General features: G+C 44.3%; 1 protein-coding gene and 1 long non-coding RNA gene across 2 annotated transcripts in view; one reads left to right on the top strand and one right to left on the bottom strand.

The window, feature by feature from the left end:
* Positions 1–6,990: 6,990 nt before the first annotated feature.
* TBC1D21 (TBC1 domain family member 21) overlaps positions 6,991–22,204 on the bottom strand; it is a 33,801-nt gene continuing 18,587 nt past the window's right edge. The window contains exons 6-11 of the mRNA XM_072981889.2: positions 20,357–20,457; positions 18,377–18,473; positions 16,549–16,646; positions 11,705–11,821; positions 8,309–8,398; positions 6,991–7,074 (exon numbers count right to left, since the gene is read on the bottom strand). Of these exons, the coding sequence (XP_072837990.2) occupies positions 7,036–7,074; positions 8,309–8,398; positions 11,705–11,821; positions 16,549–16,646; positions 18,377–18,473; positions 20,357–20,457 (542 nt within the window). The 3' untranslated portion in view covers positions 6,991–7,035. The remainder of the gene's footprint in view (positions 7,075–8,308; positions 8,399–11,704; positions 11,822–16,548; positions 16,647–18,376; positions 18,474–20,356; positions 20,458–22,204) is intronic.
* Positions 16,616–21,280, top strand: LOC144584594 (uncharacterized). Its single transcript, XR_013538952.1, has 2 exons — positions 16,616–19,011; positions 20,410–21,280. It is a non-coding gene; the product is annotated as an uncharacterized LOC144584594 (long non-coding RNA).

Here is a 22,204-nt window from a genome sequence, read left to right as displayed (position 1 = left end):
AGAGGTCTCCCCGCGGCCGCTCCGAAGCGCCCGCCGGGGGCCTATGGGGGAAACATCGGTATGCGAGTTTCCTCCATAGACTGCCTCGCTATACGAGGCAGTAGTTTCCCCCAGAAACCCCCTCGCTAAGCGAATTCATCGTTAAACGAAGCATTCGCTAAGCGAGGCACCACTGTATATGGAGGCATGAGACAAACAATACAATGAAAGAACACCGTGCACACTGGATACCAATAAGACAGATATCATAGAGCAGCAGCATCTGGCAGCAACCCTGGCAAGAGACAAAGACAAAATGGGTTATTTGTCCATAGACTCAGACTGGCGTGGCTGGGTGAGCACTTAGAATAATGTTCTGTGCGCCATTTATAATATGCTTAAAGAATAAGAAAGTTATTTTCTTTAATACTGTATATTCTTTTCTATGTCACAGATGTATTCCCTGCTTTTATATTATTGTGCAAGGCTATACGCTCTTGCATTTTGAGAATGCAATTAAAACATTCTTTTGAGTGTTTTATTATATTTTTTATACTCTATTTTGGATTTAATTCTGACTTAAGTATTTCCTTGCAACTTAAGTTTAATCTTTTGTATATTTTAAAAGCCTTTTTTTGTCTACAGTTTTTCATAACTGTTTCGGTTTTGGGTGTTTTCAACAAATCTTAAGTATTTTTTACACTTATGGAACATAGAAACAATGTAGATGAATGAATGAGACAACTTGATGTTGCCTGGAATCGCTAACAATGAAAAGATTTATATCTTGATACCTAAATGAATTTTGATATGATTGGGAATGGTTGATTTTATTCTGGAATTAACTATTTTTGGGGATAAATGCCAGCTGTGGCAAACACAGTTTTTCTCCCTAGGGGTCTGTGAAGGGCTATAGCAGGGGTCCCCAACGTCCAGTCTGCAAACTTGTCCTGGTCCGTGGCTTTGCCAGGACTGGACCGCGGAGACAAATATCCAGATGCATGTATGCCCTTCCCAAGTACATATGGTGCCTCCCACGTATGCATGGCTGCTCCTGTGCATGCATGGCCCCTCCAATGCATGGACAGATGCACACACAGTCCCTCCCACGCACACACAGATGCTCCCCCACATGCTAAGCTGGTCAGTGGAGGCAAAAATGTTGGGGACCCCCGGTCTATAGAGCAGTGGTCCCCAACCTTGGGCCTCCAGATGTTCTTGGACTTCAACTCCCAGAAATCCTGGCCAGCAGAGGCGGTGGTGGAGGTTTCTGGGAGTTGTAGTCCAAGAACATCTGGAGGCCCAAGGTTGGGGACCACTGTTGTAGAGGACTCTTAGGGAGAAGTTCAAGCATCAGACGTCCTGACCTGACACCCCTACTGTTGCCCCTCACTCGAGATGGACACGAACTGGGAAAATTGTGGTTCGTGAAGGTTCGTAGCGAAGCCCCAGAAAAACGAACTGGTTCATGATTTGTGCTTTTGAACCACCTCCTCTGCTGCCACCACTGCTGCTGCAGGCGCCTGCATAGAGGCAGTGGCTGTCTTCTGGCAGGGAAGCCGGGCCTGCTGCCTTTGAGTGGTGTTGGTGGGAGTCGGACCGAGTAAGGAGGCGACTGGGTTATTGGGAAGGGGGCTGGTGGGAATAGCCTTTTTCAGAAGCAACTGAAACACCAAACGGGGAAAAGTTCAGCGTTTCATTTTGTTTCAGCAAAACAGGGTCCCCGAACTGGGTCACAAACCGAAGTAGACCCCTAACCCTCACCATCAGCCGCGGGAGATAATTTCCTCTCTCTCTCTCTCTCTCTCTAATGGCAGGCCCAGCCCACTTAGGCATCTATTCAGATATTCCTTCACAACTACGAGGAAATATCTCTCTTAAAACAAAAAAAGAAAAAGACAAAAAAAGAAAAAGACAAACACAGCAAGGTTAAGAGCCATCCATTAAAATTCTGCTCCAGGTTCCAGATTCCACGTGGGATTCCTTGCTTGTAGAATCTCATAAGATGAACACGTTCACTAATAGTCGACAGCGTTGCCACCAGCTGTTTATTCACGGAGGTGGCCTTTCATGTCAAGTACTGGACTGGAATGTGGGATTCACAAAACCTGCCTCCATGGCTGGGGGGGGGAAAAAATCTAATTATAAAGAGCAATCACATTTGCTTATTGGTTTCCCCAATTTCTGCCAGCTACTACACACTCTCCCCCATTCACACTGTTTAGAATTTTTCCTGACCCCCGCAAAAAAATTATCCGAGGAATTTAGATCTTGATGGGTCAAAGATGTAGGCTAGGAATTAGGGCTGCCTCCTTCCCTGCACTTCTAAATAAGAGCACATGGTTCAGTTTGTAGCCTCTGGAATATCCTCTGATCTGTGTCTGTGATAGTATTTCTGCATTACTGAATATCTGGACCCCTCCCTTTTAAATGCAGAAATGGAACCGGTTATAACTTGATGGGGGCAGTATTAAACAGTATTAAATGCTGTTTAATACTGCCTCCATCTATGGTAAACCTCAGAGAGACTTCAGTGTTCCAAATGTTGTAGACACACACTTTTTCAGATGTTGGGGGCGGTGGTGGCTACATCTAAAGTTTGTTTTCCTTTCCACCTTCTTTCTTTCTTTCTTTCTTTCTTTCTTTCTTTCTTTCTTTCTTTCTTTCTTTCTTTCTTCCTTCCTTCCTTCCTTCCTTCCTTCCTTCCTTCCTTCCTTCCTTCCTTCCTTCCTTCCTTCCTTCCTTCCTTCCTTCCTTCCTTCCTTCCTTCCTTCCTTCCTTCCTTCCTTCCTTCCTTCCTTCCTTCCTTCGAGTTGCTCCAGCTCACCTCTCAATTCTGCCAGTTTAAATTTGTGTGTCCTTAGTACTGTTAGTTAGGTATGGAGGATGAACAATGCAGTGTCAAAGGTCCTTCAGATAAAGAATTGGGTGGCCTGTGAATAGATTTGTCTGAATGTTTGTAATTTTGTTTTGTCATATGTTATCAAGACAATTCCAACAGATCATTACCCTGATAGGATGTCCGAGGTGGAGATGTTTGAGGAGTGGTTTAGCATTGCCACACCTGCAGAGAGATTCCACAGCCAAGTGGGAATTTGAACCCAAGTCTCTTCTGTTCCAGTCTTATACTGCACCACATTGGCTCTCTATGACAGCGGCTCCAAGGAAATAGACACCCTTTCCCAATGCCACAGTAATGGGAGTGCACTGGAGCGGACTTTAGCTTTTGAACTGGTGTGTGTATTGAAGTAAGAAAGAATACTGCAAAAATACTGCAATAATGACAAACTCCTTGTGTATCATCTTGTCTTGCATTGAGGCTAGCAAGAAACTAAAAGGACTAGTATCAGTACAACAGAAAACCATCCACTTTAGTATGTAAACATTAGAGGTAAGGGTAAAGGTAAAGGTTCCCCTTGACAATTTTTGTCCAGTCGTGTTCGACTCTAGGAGGCGGTGCTCATCCCCGTTTCCAAACCATAGAGCCAGCGTTTGTCTGAAGACAATCTTCCATGGTCACGTGGCCAGTGCGACTTAGACACGGAACGCTGTTACCTTCCCACCGAAGTGGTCCCTATTTATCTACTTGCATTTGCATGCTTTCGAACCGCTAGGTTGGCGGGAGCTGGGGCAAGCGACAGGCGCTCACTCCGTTGCGTGGATTCGATCTTACGACTGCTTGGTCTTCTGACCCTGCAGCACAGGCTTCTGCGGTTTAGCCCACAGCGCCACCACATCCCCTCAAACATTAGAGAGCCTTTTTTTATTCATAGCAGCCAAGATTAGAAATTGCTTATAAATGGAAATTGTTAAGTGATCTTGATATCACCTCTTGGCTTAGGATCTGCCAGTTAGCTCTTATGGACACATTATCAAAGTAAACTGAGCTTGTTAAGAGATGTATATCAAAAAGATAATCAGAACTTTGGCCTCCACTTATTCAGTATGTAAGTACAGATGGCAGGCAGTTCGACCCCCAATTAACCAACTTTATTTTTGGAAAGAGACATTTTAAATGCCTGAGACTTCCTTTCCTTGCTGTGTGTCCAACTGGTTACGCCTTCAGTGGGGATGGACAGTCTTGCTTAACATAATGATTGTCCAGCTTTGTCTGATGTTGTATTTTACTTGCTTCACTTGCTTATTTTTTTAAAAAAAGAAATGAAGGAAGGACACAAACTAATCAGGTGCACATAAATGCTGCTTTGTGTAAACAGATTATCTCCGCAGATGGATGCAAAAGGGTGGAGGCTCATATTTTAAGCTATCACTAGAGGAATATCGAGTAAATGGATGCTCTGTTGAAAAAAAAATAGTTTTATTGTTCTCTTTATCTTCTGTTGTACTACAGTCATTTCTCCCCCCCCCCCCCAATGAGAGCAAGGCACCAAATGGTCTCGTTCCACAAGAGTTCTGCTGGATGTTGTCAACCTTGATCCGTAGTGAGTCAGAGAACAGAGCTTGGCTTTCTGTCTGCTAGACCTGTCCGCCATTTTAGTTTCCCACAATGCTCTAGAGCAGTGGTCCCCAACCTTGGGCCTCCGGGTGTTCTTGGACTACAACTCCCAAAAGCCTTCACCACCACCTCTGCTGGCCAAGATTTCTGGGAGTTGAAGTCCAAGAACATCTGGAGGTCCAAGGTTCGGGACCACTGGAATACATTCTCAAGGGCATTGTAGGTAATGAAAATAGCTAGCCAGCCCTCTCCTGCTCTGCTGCTTTCAGGTAAACCCAGAGATAGCAACCTGGGGTGTCTGCGGATCCTGCCATGATGTGAGGACACCTACAGTTTTCCTAGGGTGCTTGAGGCTACTGCCAGGCCTGGCTCCCAACCAATGAAAATTTGGCAGTGTGCGAAACACAGATAAAGATTCTTGGTTGTGACCATTTATGGCGCTGCCTCCCATGGGGAGTCAGTCGGGTTCTACCCGTCAAGCTTACTGGGGCACTCGAGACCCACTTGTTCCACATGGCCTTTGATCTTTAAAAATGATTTTAAAATTGAGTCTTGGATAATTTAAAAGCCATTCTAGCAACCACTGGCTTTTTTTAAAAAAATGGCTATAAAGCATTACATTTAACCAGCCTTTTAAAATAACATTTTTTTAAAATCAATTTTTAGTGTACATTGCTTTGGGAGTCCAGGCACACAGGATAAACACATTTTTTTTAATGAGACAAAAATGAAATTAATTTGTCCACCTCGTTTAGCACTGTCCATTAGGGCTGTCAGCAGTCGACCAAGATCAATTCCTGCAGGGCTTGGAGCCATTAACTCACTCTTCCCCAGCCGGTGGCATTCTCACATCTGTCAGAATACAAATCCTATCATGCACAGTCCACACCTCCAACATTCTGGATCTTGTCAGGTTGAGGAAATGCAAAAAAAATCTCATGGCCTAAATTCTGATACATGCCTTCTTCGTGTGATGCAATATTGTAGTTCGGTAAGATCCCTCTTTTCATAGCAATAGGCATAAGCAGGCGGCAGCCACGGTCCATTTCAAGGTGTGTGTGCGGTATGTGTGAATTCTACCAGGATGATAAGACATGCTGGCTTACTGTCACTCCGGAACTAAGCTGCTAAGGGTGGGATAGGGGTGTGAGGTTCAACAGTATCCTCCGCCCTTCCCTCCTGTTCCACCCGTCGCTTTTGATAAGTGTCAAATCAAGGTTCTACCGAATCTGTCAAGGTCACTTTGAACATGTCATACTCCACTGAGCATCTTCGCTCCACTTCGTTTGCAATTTTCTCCCTTTCGTGTTTGCTTATTTTGATTTTAAGTAGCTGAGCGCACACGGGGAACCGCTGCCTGCCCATCCGACTCGAGGAGAGGCACAGGGTTTAGCAGGAGAAGTGGATGAGGAGTGAGGAGGCTAATGGGTGGGTTTATTCTACAAAGTGTTTGTTGTATCTTCCGGGCTTCGTAAACGAACGTGGGGGTCATCGGGTCGTCAGTTGGCGCCTCTGATTACCACAAAAGACAGATCAGAAAAACCAAGTTTTTGCACACACGATAGAAAACCACTTTTTGCACACACGATAGAAGCTCTGAGACTTGGGAAAACTCTTTTCTTGGATGACAACTCCCATCATCCTGCACCATCTTGCATGTTAGACCATAAGGGCAGCTATTCCTGTCCGGGTCCAAATATATTCCATGCTCTCTCATCTACAGAAACCCAAATCTGAGTAATGTGCCCTTGAACATTTTCCTCCTTGGAGAGAGATGAGAAGTATGTATATAGCCTTATTTCCAAGAAAATGTGCCCTCAAGTTCCTTTTAACTCATGGCAAACCTAGTAAGTTTTTCAAGATATCTGAGATGTCCTTGACCCCAATGGAGGCCCGGAGGGAAAGAACAAGAAACCGGGCCTTCCTGTTGGTCGCCCCCCCCCCCCCCCCCGCTTACGGAACAACCTGCCCATGGAGATTCACCTGGCACCCTCGCTGGATGGGTTTAAACGAACATTGAAGATTTGGCTCTTCCATCAGGCTTTCGTGGAGCGTTAAGATCTCGGCCTCCCTTTTACCATCCTTTTTCTCATCCTCTCCATCACCCTTTCTACCACCTTTATTGCCGCCTGTTTTAATTTACCCTATTTGGATTGTATTGATTTATTTATTTTTATCGTGTTTTAATATTGTTGTTTATACCGTTGTTAGCCGCCCAGAGTGGCCTGGTTGCCAGACGGTGCAGGGTACAAATTCAATAAATAAATAATATACAAGGAGAAATCCACTTTCCATTGGATTTCCAGGGCCAAGAGTCCTGGTCAAACGCTCTATCCATTATACGACACTGGCTCTCACTTTTTGCAGGCTTGCGTTCAGTCAAGCAGCCACACCAAAAAGACGAGTGACTCATATGGACCAGAGTGTAGAGCACAGACTAGCCCTCCTACAGGTCTTCAAAAAACCAGGAAGTCCAGCCTAACGTAAATGGCAGCAAGTGTGGGAAATCATCTCCCAGGCCTTTGGCGTTCCTTGTCACGGGAACAACTCCAGACTTATGTGGGTTTTCTGACTTGTAACCTTTATTGCACTCTTTATTTCTATGGTTCGCAAAAGAATTCCTTAAGCTCATTTGGAACCTGCGGACAAAGAGAGGGAATATTAGGATCTCTCCCCCTCCATCATAGGCGACATTTTCCATCTCCCAGATCCCTGGGGGGGGCTGCCCCTCCCTCTTTCATCAACCCTGGACCTGACCAGAAGCTCACTTTTGATCAGCATCTGGGATTAGCTCTTTATAAGCAACACAGAAACATAGTTAACTGGAAGGAGTTGCTTTGGGGCAATGAGTAATGTAAATACTGTAGTAGTTATAAAGTAAGTCCTAGTGACCAAGTTAATGCTAAGCCTTGGATTGCTTTAAACGAGAGCTTAAGAGAATTGCCCTTTTTGATGACAACTCTCAGAAGCCCTGAACAGTTGCAGCCTGCCCCCCCCACCGCAAAATAAAATTTCCACGTTTGGATGTGACCTGGGGCTGTAGAATAACTTTCTCTTCAAGAGTCTCCAAATTGTCACAAAGATCTACTACTGCTGCTACTATCACTACCACCTCGACTACTGCTACTACTACTAGTAGTAATTTGCTAAGTCAATTCTGACTTATGCCAACCCTTTTCAAGGCTTTCTAGGTAAACAACGTTCAGAAGTAATTTACCATTCCCTTCTTCTTGGGAGTGTCAGGGGACTGTACAGCTGGCCCAAGGCTACACAGGCTGGCTCTACTTGTAGGAGGCACATTGGGGGAACTGAACTCCGAATCTCTGGATTTACAACCAGATACCTAATAAATGGGAAGCAGGCATGGTGACATAGCCCAAGTGGAATGTTCTGGGCCTGGGAGATGGTTCTCCCCTTTGTTAAGAAAACTCTTTGGCCAACTTGTGCCATACCCGTTCCCTGAAGGAGAGAGTCATCCATCTTTGCTTTTCAACAATGGCCCTGGAAAGGATGCTAAGTCATGCTGGATAGCTCAGTCATTTAGACACCTGGCTGTGGACCCAGAAATGGGGAATTGGATTCCCTCCCTGTGCCTCCTTAATAAAAGCTGGGCTTGATGATCTATAGGGCCCCTTCCAGCTCTGAAGTTCTAAAATGGTGATGTTACAGCATTGTTTCCATTGCTCTTACTCTCCTTAAATTTGCAGAATCTTTCTCACACCCTGCTGAGAGCAGAGGCCCTGTGAAAGCAGAGGGGGAGAGTCATTTCTGTTTTTATTTACTATCATGAAAGCCTTTTTTGTGAGTTTAGTGATAAGCAGGCATTGCCTCCCGATGCAAAACAGTTCTAGTGGAACTGCACCGAGTTCTCACCTTTTCCTTATGTCTGATGAACAGTTCATAGGTAATGCAGGCTTTGGAGATCAACTCATTAGCATCCAGATCTATGATGTTATTGCACAGCTGTAGGAAAAAGAAAAAAATAACTCTATGGGGGTCCCCAGCTTGATGCTCCCCATGGGAACAATAATAAGATAATAGTGGTCTGTCACATCAGTTCCTGCTTATGGCCAACCTTGTCAGGGTTTCCTACGTGTAAAGCACTCAGAAGTAGTTTACCAGTCCCTTCAAAAAACAGACTGCACACATTGTTTCTCATGATAAATTCAATATACAGTGGTGCCTCGCTTAACGAGGATAATCCATTCCAGCGAAATTGCTGTAGAACAAAATCCTCGTTAAGCGAAATAAAAAAGCCCATTGAAACGCATTGAAAACCCTTCAATGCGTTCCAATGGGCTGAACACTCACTGTCCAGCGAAGATCCTCCATAGGGGCGAGCATTTTCGCTGCCTGTAAAGCAAGGAATCCGTCCTAGAAAACAGCGGGGGGCCATTTTGTACACCCTGCGGCCATTTTGAAACCCAATGATCAGCTGTTTTTAGATCATCGTAATGCGAAAATCGGTTCCCGAGGCAGGGAACCGATCATCGTGAAGCGGATTTTTCCCATTTAAACCACATTTTCCTCGTTAAGTGAGGCAATCATTAAGTGAGGCACCACTGTATTGTTTCTCTTTTGTCTTTTGCCTCCAAAACGTCACAGAGACTCTTGGGAATACATAAAAACATCTTTCCTTACTACAATGCCGTCTGGATATTTCCGTATGTAACGCCTCTCAGGCCGTCTGAGCACACATTATTCCTCAGTTCAAAACTCGTGGAGACCCTCAAAGTGGGAAATGATGTTTAAGAACATAACAAATGCCCCAGGTGGGTCAGACCAAATGCTCATCTCGTGCCATGTCCTGTTCCTCGCAATGACTAATCAATGGTGAATTTTTCCCATTATGTTCATTTAGGGCATGAAAAGTTTATATTCCTTGCTTCAGAGGTTAGTACTGACTGTGAGCTAGTGATGCTTTGGCTTCGCCTCTGGGACCCGGTGCCCTCCCTTCAAAGTTATTCTGATAAGTATGCCCACTGTCTATGAGAGCGGTCTTTCCCCCCTTCATAGGAGGGCAACCGGATCCTGTGCTCTGGCCCATCCTTCACCCAGCTTTCTAGGATGGAGAAAGACCTGGAGTATACCAGCCAGTGGTAGCCTGTTTGGCTGCAGTCTTTTACTCAAGGGAAGGAGCTGGATCAGGTTCAGGCAACTGTGAAATCCCAGGGAATCACATCTACAGGACTACAGGAACCCAACCAGCTTAATAAGATGCTTTCTCTGGAACAATCACTTGCTACAGTGGTTCCCAACCTTGGGTCTCCAGATGTTCTTGGACTCCAACTCCAAGAAATCCTGGCCAACACAGCTAGTTGTGAAAGCTTCTGGGAGTTTTAGTCCAAGAACATCTGGGGATCCAAGATTGGGAACCATTGATCTGCTACAGCTCTTTCTCATCACTGTGTGCAACAGATTTTATATCATAGCAATGGCTGCGTTCCCCCTGAGGTATTTCTGAATCTGTTTATATTCATTGAGCCTCTAGCACCCCAAGTGAAACAGATGACACCCCAGTTCCCAAAAGCTCAACTCCTTCTCTTTTAGGCTGATATGTGATGCTCTCCAAAAAGCAGCCATTTTGTTCTGATTTCTAATTGTCCATTTGACGACAAAAAGTTTTGGCCAGTGTTCTGTGCTCACAACATCTGTCTCCATGCCTCTTGAAAAAGCCAGACTAAGCCAGAAAGGTAAGAGGGTAGCTGCTGAATATGGGAAAGCTACAGGCTAGGTTTGGAAAAGTTCCTTTTTTTGTAAGGGAAAGGTTGCCCTTGACATTTAGTTCAGTCGTGTCCGACTCTAGGGTGCGGTGCTCATCCCTGTCTCCAAGCCATAGAGCCAGCGTTTTGTCCGAAGACAGTTTCCGTGGTCATGTGGCCAGCGCGATGTGACACGGAATGCCATTACCTTCCCACTGAGGTGGTACCTATTTATCTACCTGCATTTTTACATGCTTTCAACTGCTAGGTTGGCAAGGAGCTCGGACAAGCAACAAGAGCTCACTCCGTCGTGTGGATTCGATCTTACGACTGCTGGTCTTCTGACCTTGCAGCATAGAGGCTTCTGCGGTTTAACCCGCAGCACCACCTTTTTTGTACTGTACAGTAATTCCCACACACTGAGGTATTTTCGAAGGGGCCATCTGAAAAAGGAACAATTCCAAGCTCTTGTGGGTAACTGTGCTTGGTGAAGAGCAAACTAAGAGTTGAGGAGAATTTCACTTCAATTTGTTTTTATCTGATTTAGTACATTTCTTTATATTTGGAGTAGCTTCCCTTCCAGAAGCCAGGCCTGCTGTCTCTGTGCCTCTCCCTGCCTATCAGCCAATCAAGCTCCGGCCTGCAGGCTGAGCTCTCGGAAGGGAAGCCACGCTTGGTGAGTCTCAAGATGGCGGTAGAGGCGGAAGAAAAAGAGGAGGCAACAAAACCTGGTAGGAAAGTGATGGGGGGCAGCAGGGGACGGGGGAGAGAAAGTTCATCAAATCATTTTTAAAAAGTTCGTGGTTCAGGTTTGTCAGTCTGACGAATCCGAACCAACGAATGAGAAATTTTTAACGAACATCCAGGATCGTTTTTTAGTTTGTGCCCATCTCTAGTTCCAATGGCTAAAGCTACAGTGGGGTCTTGACTTAAGAACTTAATCCGTATTGGAAGGCGGTTCTCAAGTCAACAAGTTCTCAGGTCAAATCTGCATTTCCCATAGGAATGCATTGAAAACCATTTGATCCGTATCTGCTCTTTTCCGTCCATAGAAACTAATGGGAAGCTGCTATTCTGCCTTCGACCACTAGAGGGGGAATATTTTGTTTCTTTTTTTCCTTAGGTCAAGAAAGGTTCAGGGAAGGCAGGGAAAATACAGTCCAGGCAGGACAGTACCAGGCAGTCTGAAGACTGTCTCCCAATCCACTCTCTAAACGCTGGGAGGAGTGAGGAAGCAGACAGGCACCCTTTTCACTGGCCAACAGTTAACTGAAAGTTCACATTTTGCACTTTTCCTGCCTCCCACGTGGGTTTTTTTCAGTTCTTAACTCAAATCTAAGTACTTAAGTCAAGTCAATATTTTCCTATGAGAGTGGTTCTTAAGTCAAAATGTTCTTAACTCGAGCCGTTCTTAAGTCAAGACCCCACTGTATGTCTTCACAACCTGCAATTGGACTAATCCTTAGGTCCTCTATTATAGATCAGAGCATGAGCCCAGACATTTATTTTGCTTCCAGTTTTATCTCATTACAAGAACATGATCTATCCGCGGCTAGGCTTTGCTTACCATTAAAATGTCCTCTCCACTCAGGTCTGCGGTGATGATCTGATTTCTCACTATTTGCAGTATTGTGTAGGCTACGATGACCTGGAAGTTCTTGCAGGGCAGGCCGGTCAGAAATGCCTTGGAGTAGATTTTGCAAGTTTTGCTTAAGGGTTTTCTAGACATTATCATCATTACCAAGTTTTGTTTTGTTGCTCCTTATCCATGGGGGAAACCATGCTCAAATCAGCTAATTGTACCATCACATATGCTGCACAATAGAAAACAACTAGCTTTCCAGGTAATTAAAAAATGATTAAATCTCTAGATCTAAATAACTATAGAATGGGCTAAACATCTCACAGTAATAAATGCACATTAAGATAAAATAATCCACTGTTAATTCACAGCAAACAGCTGATATTTGGCCCTTTGGGTCCTGCATGCAGTTACATGTTGTCCACCTCTATTAGGCTATCAGCATCATAGGTGGGTCAAGGCTGACACCCTGGGGAAAGGTGATTCCCCGACTTCAGCCAGATGTATAATCAAGATTCTCTTTCATTAGCCCAGTGAGTCCCAACCTTGGGTAATCCAGATGTTCTTAAACTGCAATACACAGAAACCCCAGCCAGCAGAGCTGGTATTGAAGGCTCCTGGGAATTGCAATTGAAGAATACTTGGGTTCCCTAAGGTTGGGGACCACTGTATTAGACCGTTGGTGAGAGAATTAAATGAGGTGGTTTGGGCAGTGTTCTGATATTCAATCACTCAGAAGAGCAGATCCATTGAAGCAACTGCTAAATGGCAAGTCAACATTAAGTTCCCTTGAGTCAAGTGCCCCCTTCTAGTTAAGAGAAACAATTGGATTTAGGCCATGCCTTGCCACACACATGGGTCAAATTGCGGAGCCCTCAATCAAATTGTTTATTATTGTTATTTTCTCTCAATCAAATGCAGGAGTAAAATTGCAGATGTTCAGAGAAAGGCAATGAAATTCATCAAGGCTGAAAGCTTTCCAAGTTTGCAAAAGCAGAATCGGTTTTCAGAGATAAGGTAGTTTCTTGCATTGAGTTGAGGGACATACTAGATGACCTTCAAACCCCCTTCCAAAATATTCTTTGCATAGAGTTAACTATCCAGCACAGTACAGCTGGAAGCGTCTAGTTTGGTGGCTCTGTGCAGCCCTTAGGCTTGAATGTGGGGATATGCATTTTTTAATTTAAAAATCACAAAATTCTCCTTTCTAGGACTCTCACCTGTTAGGACCCGGACTTTACAGACTCATACATTGTGCTCACCTGGAGAGAAGGCCCGGCTGGCCGACTTCATGCCTTAAATGAGGTTAACTTCCTGCTTGAAAAGTGTACCTTCCTTACAAATGCTTTCAAAACACCTGAGTGTCGCTCACCTGGGAGAAAGGCCTAAATCAGAAGGCTTTGTGGCTTAGCCAGGCCAAGCTCTACCCGAACTTCCTGTTCCTGCCCCAGAGATAGGTGGGAACTTTCTTTCTGAACAGGTGGCTAGGACAGAGCTTGGCCGAGCTAAACCCCAAAGCCTTCATGTTTAGACCTTGATGCCTGTCAAGTTGGTAGAACTCCCAGAATGGAGAATTATAATATTTGTAGTCCAGGAAATCTGAAAATCCCCTTCAACAGGAGTGTCCAACGACTGGAACTGCGATCAAGAGCCTGCCTGTCTCTCCCCCCACACACACTATCACTATACCACTGTAATAGCCCTAGGTATGAGAAAACAACAATTCAGTATTTGGATAGAGTTCCTTATGTCCTGAAATCTGGTTAGAAGGTTGCTTTAAACATGAAAAAAACAGAAACATCCTTATGGCTTTGATTTAAACAGTTCTTTTTCAGAGACCTCCAGGATGGAGACGGCTGGTGTTGGAGTCTCTACTCAGCGGGAAGAACAAGTCCAACGATGCTCGGTCTCAGCAGATATTCAATTAAACATTTTGAAAGCGACGGTGGGTATGCGGGGGGAGACTGAGATGGCTGAACAAATGGCTGCTGTTTGGTGGGACAGAAGCCTCATTGCTACAGCACTCCTGGCCTCTTCTGGATCCAGCTTGAAAGCCAAGAGGCTGGAGAGGGGAAGCAGAAGAACTGCTAATTTGGAGCAGCTGTAGAGCTGGCACCCATTATCAGTGCCCTGGTAGCGCCAGGGAGGCAGACTGGCACGGCAAATATGCAGAGGCTGCCTTTCCTCGGCGAAGTCTGCCAGGACCCCTAATTCTTGCCCAGAGAGACAGCAAAACTGCCAGCACAATTACAACAGATTCTGTTGTTCAAAGTCCATCTCCGAATTTGCTACATGAAGGGGTATAAACTCCAAACATGGATTGCAAAAGTGATGCTAAATCTTCCTTCCTTCCTTCCTTCCTTCCTTCCTTCCTTCCTTCCTTCCTTCCTTCCTTCCTTCCTTCCTTCCTTCCTTCCTTCCTTCCTTCCTCTCTTTTCCTGACTCTTACTTCCTCCACTCTCTTTTCCTTCCTTCCTTCCTTCCTTCCTTCCTTCCTTCCTTCCTTCCTTCCTTCCTTCCTTCCTTCCTTCCTTCCTTCCTTCCTTCCTTCCTTCCTTCCTTCCTTCCTTCCTTCCTTCCTTCCTTCCTCACACTGCAAAGCAGTTTGCTTTTGCTTTGTTGCTGATCAAGAGGAGGTAAGGATGGGCTTCATTTACAAACCTTGCTCAGTCATGGCTGGTTTGAAGGAGTTAGTTTCTGGAGAAATGATATTTTGTCACATTCTAAGTACAAAACTGTTGTCAGACATTGTCTGATACTAACTAAAGCCCTTTTCAGTAATACTGCAAGTGAAAAGGGTCTTAGAATTGTTGTAGATCAAAAGCTGAATATGAAACAGCAACATGATGACTACAAAAAAGGCAAACACTGTTTTAGGATTCAATAACAGAAGTATAATCCCCAAATCCTGTGAGGTCCTAGCCCGCCTCTGTTCACCACTGGTTAGGCGTAATCCAGAGTACCGTGTCCAGTTATGGATGCCACACTTTAAGAAGGATGCCAACAAACTGGAGCAAATTCAGAGGAGGGCAGCAAGGATGATCAGGGCATTGGAAACCAAGCCCTATGAGAGAAGGCTGAAATAATTGGGCATATTTAGCCTTGAGAAAAGAAGAGTGAGCAGAGATAGAATAGCATTTTTCAAAGACTTGAAAGGTAGTCAAACATAGGAAGCAGGCAGGATCTGTTCTTGATCAACCTAGAATTCAGGATACATAATAATGGGCTCAAGTTACAGGAAGCCAGATTTAGGCTGGATATCAAGAAAAGAGCAATACAGCAATGGAATCAATTACCCAAAGAAGTGGTGAACATTCCAACACTGGAGGCATTCAATGGAAAATTGGACAACCATCTGCTTTGATTTGGATTCCTGCACTAAGCAGGGGGTTGGACTTGATGGCCTTACATGCCCCTTCCAACTCATTTATTCTATTATTCTGTGATTGCTAGATGGCTCTTTTCTCACCTGCTGACCAGTTAAAATCTCCTTTTAAGAAAATTGGAAGGAACAAAATTATCTCCTAGCGTGGTATGATTTCTATGGGAACTGTCATCTCCTTTGTTCTTTTTTCTTTTTGGTCTATGTTGGTCCCTTTGCTTGGAAAGGCCGGGACAGAACGGGGGACCTTCTGCCTGTGAAGCAGATGCTCTGCCCCTGAGCTACCGTCCTTTTCTCAAGATTTCTTGATGCTTGCCAAGACCAAGATGATCAAGAGACGCCAAGAAGTCTATAGCGTCTAGAATTTGGAATTTGAAAGGGTCACCGTCAAAATGCAGGTGGTTGAATTTAATTGAATAAAACGGCAGAGATAAATGAAATTGAATTGATTTCAGTTTCATTAATCTAACCATCAATTTGGATTATAAAATAAATTGAAAAGTTTAATTTAATTCAAGAGAGGTTAGCTTAACTTGGTCAGGCTTTGCTAGTAAGAGACTAGATGCATAGAATAAGTATTTACTGGCAAGTTGTGTTTCAGTATCTGGCAAGATTCCCCCAAATATAAGCAAATGGTGCCTAAAATGTTTGGTATCTTTCCCCATCCCTTCTTTCCTTTGGGCTTCTCTCCATTCATTCCTCATAACTCCCTTGGTTGGATCACCCACTAAGAGTATCTATCACCAAACAAAACTCTCCAATAGAATTTAAATCTGATTCACGTTTTTTTCTGTCTCTTTGCCAGCAGCTACATAGCAGGGAAAATATGATTTGATCCTAAGTATCAAATCAGGATTTTGTTGGGTAAAATCACTGTAGCCGTCTAGACCAGTGGTTCTTAACCTTTGTTACTCAGATGCTTTTGAACTGCAACTCCCAGAAACCCCAGTCAGCACAGTTGGTGGTAAAGGCTTCTGGGAGTTGCAGTCCAAAACTCCTGAGTAACCCAAGGTTAAGAACCAGTGGTCTAGACGACAATTTACAGGAGTCCACAGGGCAGAGACAGCGAGCTCATTTTGCATGGAGCACCAACACCAGAAGCTGCCTTATGGTGCTAACAAGGTGCTAACTGGCAATACCACTTTTCTCTCTCTTTAAAAAAAATATCCTTAGTATCCTAATGAAACTGTTCCAGCAATGAGTTGAAACGTTTTTTAAAGAAAGAAACTGTGTAGAGACCAGATACACCCGGCTGAGGGGAAGCAACACCCCCATAAGTGTCCCTTTGCATTTGATCAGGCAATCATACTGGTGGAAACCAAAAGTCAACTTTAGTCAACTTGAGAAACGGTTTTCCTCACCCTTGCCCAAAGAGGTTGTACATGTCTCATATAAAATACCTCTTTTAGGGGCACAAATAGCCAATGGTCTTATGAGGGCCACTCACCTCCCATAATCTCCAGACATCATCAAATGATCGGAAGACTCTCTGAAAGAACAGGCAGAACCAGGGGAACAAAGCTTCCACCACTTGGCCTTTCCCTTCTGGGAAAATTAAAGATAACACAGGTCAGATTCTGTGAATCCTGAGAATCTCTTAATGCCAGGGAAGTGGAAAAATACACGATAAATTCCTCATCTTCATCAGTTTCAGCCACACCAAAACATACCTCAATGAGGAGTTTGGCAGCCCTGCAGGATCCCTCACCTTCTTGCCAAGAGTGAGATATAGAACTTGGTTAAGGTCCCTGTATGCACAGAAGGCCTGGCTGATGATCAAGAAAGGCACAAACAACCCATCCAAGGCTTAAAGCTGGCAAATGTCCATCAAAGAAAGCCACAGTCATCCCAATTTCTTGCTTGGTTCCGTGCTTTATTGGCTGAAATCCTGTTGCACAATTTTACCTCTCCTAAGGCTAAGGATGTAATCAGTCATTACGGGTTTTCGTGAATGGAAAATTCCTGATGGTTCTGAGGCTCCCTTGTGATCTGTATCACAACAGGACCTCATCCTTTGGGTACAAAAAATAGTCATCTAAAATGTGAAGCAACCATTTTGAGTGGGTGACAGAATCTTGGTTACTCTTTGCAGACAAGGAGAAGAACCGTATGTTTCATCCTCCTTGTCTGTGAGGACCAGATGAGCAAAATCTACATCCCCACCAAAACAGAGGGAAAATAATTGACTTCTCTAAATGCACCCTTACGCTTTCTACACAAAAAGAGAGCCAGAGTTGTCTAATAGCTGGGGTGTCAGGCGAAGACTTAGGAGATCTAGATCCATGGAGTGAACTAGGGTCATTCGCTTTCTCCCTCAGCCTGATTTACCTCACAGAAACATTGTAAGGATCAAGCAGGCAGCAGAGAGCCACGCAGGCCACATGGAAGCTCATTGGCAGGAAGATGGAATAGAGATGCAATAAATACAGGTACAGTGGTGCCTCGTTTAACGGGCACCCCGTTTAATAACAAAATCGCATACTGATGAACTTTTTGCAATCACTTTTGCGATCGCATTGCGATGTTTTAAATGGGGAAAAATCGCTTTGCGATGATCGGTACCCTGTTTCGCTTACTGATTATCACAAAGCGATGATTTTCTAACAGCTGATTGGCGGTTCCAAAATGGCCACCGGGTAAAAAAAATGGCCGCCCGCTGTGTTTAGGGATGGATTCCTCGCTTACCGGGCAGGGAAAATGGCGGCCGTATGGAGAATTTTCGCTTAAAGGTGAGTTTTAAGCCAATAGGAACGCATTGAAGGGGTTTCAATGCATTCCTATAGGCTTTTTAAAATCACATAGCGACGAAATCTCTTTGCAGCGATTTTGGCTGCACCAATTAACGTCGCTATGCGAGGCATCACTGTATATAGATATTATTTCAATGTGAACTTTCAAACTTAAAGACTTTGATAAGATTCATGTGAAAATGGGATGGAACGGACCTTGGGAGACCTTGATCTCTCTCTCCCTCCCCCAATTCTAGTTCAGCAGTCCAACTATTGTACCACACTGCCTCTCTTGACATGGTTTTCTGCTTATTATCAACTCATCAACCAAGTTGATGATAAGCAGAAAGAGATGGTTCCATCCTTCCCATGAAAATCTGGACCTGCACAACTTCTGATCCACCCAGTGAGGGACACCCGTCCTCATCCATGTGTCCTGGCCTCCCAATGGGCGTTCCTAAACCCCTCTGCTTTTGCCTTTTGAGGCAGGCCGCAGAACAGGGCGGGACAGCATCCGTACACGCCTGGCCCAATGGTGGAGCTCACCGAGGTGCCTTGCAAAAACCGGATCCATAAACGCAATGAACGCTCTGAGCATAATCAGGTTCTTCTCCACCCCGATGTTCATAATGCAGCTGTTCTCCTGGAAGAGGGGAATGTTCAGGCATGTGAAACACAGTTGGAAAAAAAAATCAAAGAGGCCAGATGGCTCAGCCTGGCTGTGTCAGCCTCTTCTTGCCCAGATAGAAACAACCTTCCCCGAGATGTCCACGGCATCGGCAAAGCAAAAATATATACATTTGTTCCATGGTCTGATTTTTCTTCTTCCCGGCCCAAAATTCTCTCTCAGGGAGAGCTGGCAAAATACAGATGTGTGGCCTTCTCTTCCTCAATGCAGAAGGCAAACCCAAACTCTAGCAGAACATTCCTGGGCCGTCTGGATCCAAAACACGGCTCACAGGATTGCCTTGGAGCGGCTGTGTTTTTTGTTTTGTTTCTAACCAACATGCTCCGAGAGAGAAAAGGAATCATGAGATCATCTCATCTTGGGCAACTTTATGCCTTTGAAATACTTTTGTCCCAACTTTGCAGCCCCACAGAACTGGCCGAAGATCATAACAGAGATAGGGAAGAGGGAAAATATGACTTCTATGCTGCCAACTAACAGGAGCTTAGAAAAGGTACGTACCCTTTTTGTTCTACTATTTCTGGATCCCCCTGGTCAGTAGGGGAGCAGCCTCAAAGCCAGGTGTACAGAGGCACCAAGAAAACAAGCTGAGCTTGGAAACTATAGTTTTTGGGACTACAACCCCCAGAATCCTCAACCAGCTGGCTTGGAATGCTGGGAACTATAGTTTAAAAGATATAACTTCCCAGGGTCTGAACCCACTCACTCCTTTTTCGGGAGCTCCGTGTCCTTACTGCTGGCAGATTTCCAGAGCTCAGAAATGTTGCTTTTTGGGAACTACAGCTTCCAGCATCCCCAGCCAGCTGGTTCGATATTCTGGGCATTGTCATCCACAAGAATAATGTTTCCAAGCTTTGCCTGTTGCTTGGATGCTTTTGAAGAGTTGGCTTTAAATCTGTCAGACCTTTGCAACATCTACTGGCCATGTTGATGGGGGAATTCTGGAAGCTGCCAGTACTAGATGTAATTCCTCGGAGATCTGAAAGAGGGTTCTCCTATGCTCCACAAGTTCCAGTTTGAGGAGATTTTTAAGGATTTGCTCTCGGACCGTGACTGAACCCCTTCCCGACTCTGCTGAAGAACAGCAATGCCATATTGGAACGATTCAGGAAGGGTTACAAAGGGGAGCCAAGAGGGGAAGGGACTGCCCCAAATGACTTCTGCTCCATGGCACTGAAGGAAGTATCTGGAGACCCTTAGACCCTGATGGGAGACACCACCTAATACAACCAACCCCCATTAAAACATAAGAATGTTGAGTTCACTGAGGCCTATTTAATCCAACGTTCTGCTCCCGCAGTGGCCAAGCAGAGGTCCATGGAAAGCCCCCAGGAAGGACCTGGAAGCAAGAGTTGTCAGGCCTACCCTCCCAAGATTGTTTGTTCTGGTTGTGATGTTGTTCAGGTGTGGGAAACTGGTGATCCTTCTGCTATAAACTGAAACCAGAATGACCCCCCACCAAGAGGGATTGTGGGCAATGAGAACTACACACTGATGACATCTAGAGGGCCATACGCTCACCATCTCTGAAATAGTTGGGAAAAGGGGAAAGGTTTTGTCTGTGGAACCCCCTGCCCCATAGAGATTCATTTGGCCACACCACCAAAACTCCTTTGGTCTCCTGTAAAAACCTTATTTGTTAAGACGACTATGGGGCTGGCCTTCTGTTTGGTCAGTCTCCTTCTCTGTTTCAATTGTCCCACAGATGCTGAGGTTTTTTTTAATGGAACTATTTTGGTTTCAGGTTTGTGAGTTTCAGAGACCGCCTGCTCTAGGCCCTCCTTTGTTTGGGCAAAAACTATGGGGTCAGTGTCAGATACATCTTAGGTGGATCTTACAGTTTTTTGGAGAAAGAACTGGAAAAGCCAGTAAATCTCATGTTCTTTTTCAGCAAGCAGCCGGAACAGCAGAAGCATCTCATGGAAGCCTTGTTGGTATTCTGAGGGGAAAAGAAGGCGGGAAAGGGAGAGAAGAATTTATTGTCCAATAAGCATTTATCACAATGTTCTTTTCTCCACCGGGCGACATCTCTGTTTGCAGAGCGAGGTACTCTCTGTCCAATTATTTGTTTGATGTTCTTATCCCAAACTGCATCAGTCAGAAAAGATACTGTACATGCTTCCACTGGGAGAGGAATGTCGTGAGGTACCTTGCTCCATCTAGTTCAGTATTACCTACATGAGGATGGGAAACCATCTCTAGAGGATTAAAAAACAAACTACATTGTTCCCATTGTTCCTCACAGCTGTAGACTGGGGAGGATGCAAGGTGGACTCCAGCAACATCTTGTTTTTTTTTAAAATAATTTTTATTTTTTAACATAAGGGGTGACAAAAAGGAAAAGGAGACTTAGGAATTTATGGGGAAGAGGAGAGACTATAACATGCTAACAACCATTCTAAACTTAATGCCATATCATAGTTTTAAATTGTTCTGTTTTCTCTTTCCTGCCTTTTAGATTAAGCTCTCATTTCAGTATATGCTATTTACATGTTGCCTGTTAATTTGGTCCATTTGTTGAATAGGTCCCGTCTTTCTGTTGCCTTTTGTAGGGGATAATCCTTCATGACTTCTGATAAAATGTCCATTTCTGCTATTTCCCGTATTTTTTCAATAAGATTTTCTTGTTTCGGTATCGTCGGACTTTTCCAATTTTTTGCATATAAAATTCTAGCTGCCGTAACAATATACATGACTATATGTTGCTTTGACTTATCTATGTTATCACGTATCATACTCAATAAAAACAATTCTGGAGTTAATAGCACATTACAGAGCATTATTTGTTGTAACATAGTATGTACAGTACTCTTTTCCAGTATTTTTTCGCTACTCCACATGACCACCACATATGATAATAACTTCCCACTTGTGTTTCACATTTCCAACACTTATTTGATACATCTGTATACATCTTTGACAGTTTTTCTGGGGTCATGTGCCACCTATAAAACATTTTATATATGTTCTCTTTAAGGTTAACCGATTTTGTAAATTTTATGTTACTTTGCCATATTTTCAGCCATTGATCAATATCAATATTGTGCCATATGTTTTGTGCCCACTTTATCATACATTCCTTAACCATTTCATCCTGCATTTTAAATTCCAACATATAGTTATACATTTTCCTAACAATTTGTTCTTTGGAACCCAACAGCAGCTTATCAAAAGTGGTTTGCTCTGAATAGAAACCCTCTGTTTTGTCTTTTGCGTATCTAGATTCTAACTGTGCTCTAGGCCACCGACTCCAGCAACATCTTGAGGGCCTACAGCATCTTGGGTCCTCCCTTTAGTCCAAAAATGATGGGTAGCCACTCTTCAAACAGGTATGTTTTTCTAGGTCTTCCTGGGAATGAGTGGAATCACATCCAAATTGCTCTGCATGCCAAGAGCAAAAATCTACAGGTTGTCGGTTCGAATACTGTGGAAGGTGCCTCATGACAAGTCAAAAGATTTATCCATCTATCTAGGCTCCACCACAGATGGGGTCATTTTGGCTTTTTATATGTTTTGGATTTTATCTGGAAGTGACAGCGAATGTCGGGTAGTGGATAAAGTGTTAGACTGGGACTCAAGAGACCTGGGTTCAAATCTCTGGTGGGTCATGGAACCTCAGTGGGGAATGGCACTCCTTGAACATCTCACACACCTAGAAACGCCTGTTAGGGCCACTGCAAGTCAGA

Source organism: Pogona vitticeps, chromosome 12, assembly GCF_051106095.1.
Source record: "Pogona vitticeps strain Pit_001003342236 chromosome 12, PviZW2.1, whole genome shotgun sequence".
NCBI lineage: Eukaryota > Metazoa > Chordata > Lepidosauria > Squamata > Agamidae > Pogona > Pogona vitticeps.
Note: the sequence above shows the minus strand (reverse complement) of the source record. Positions and strands in the feature narration are given on the sequence as shown.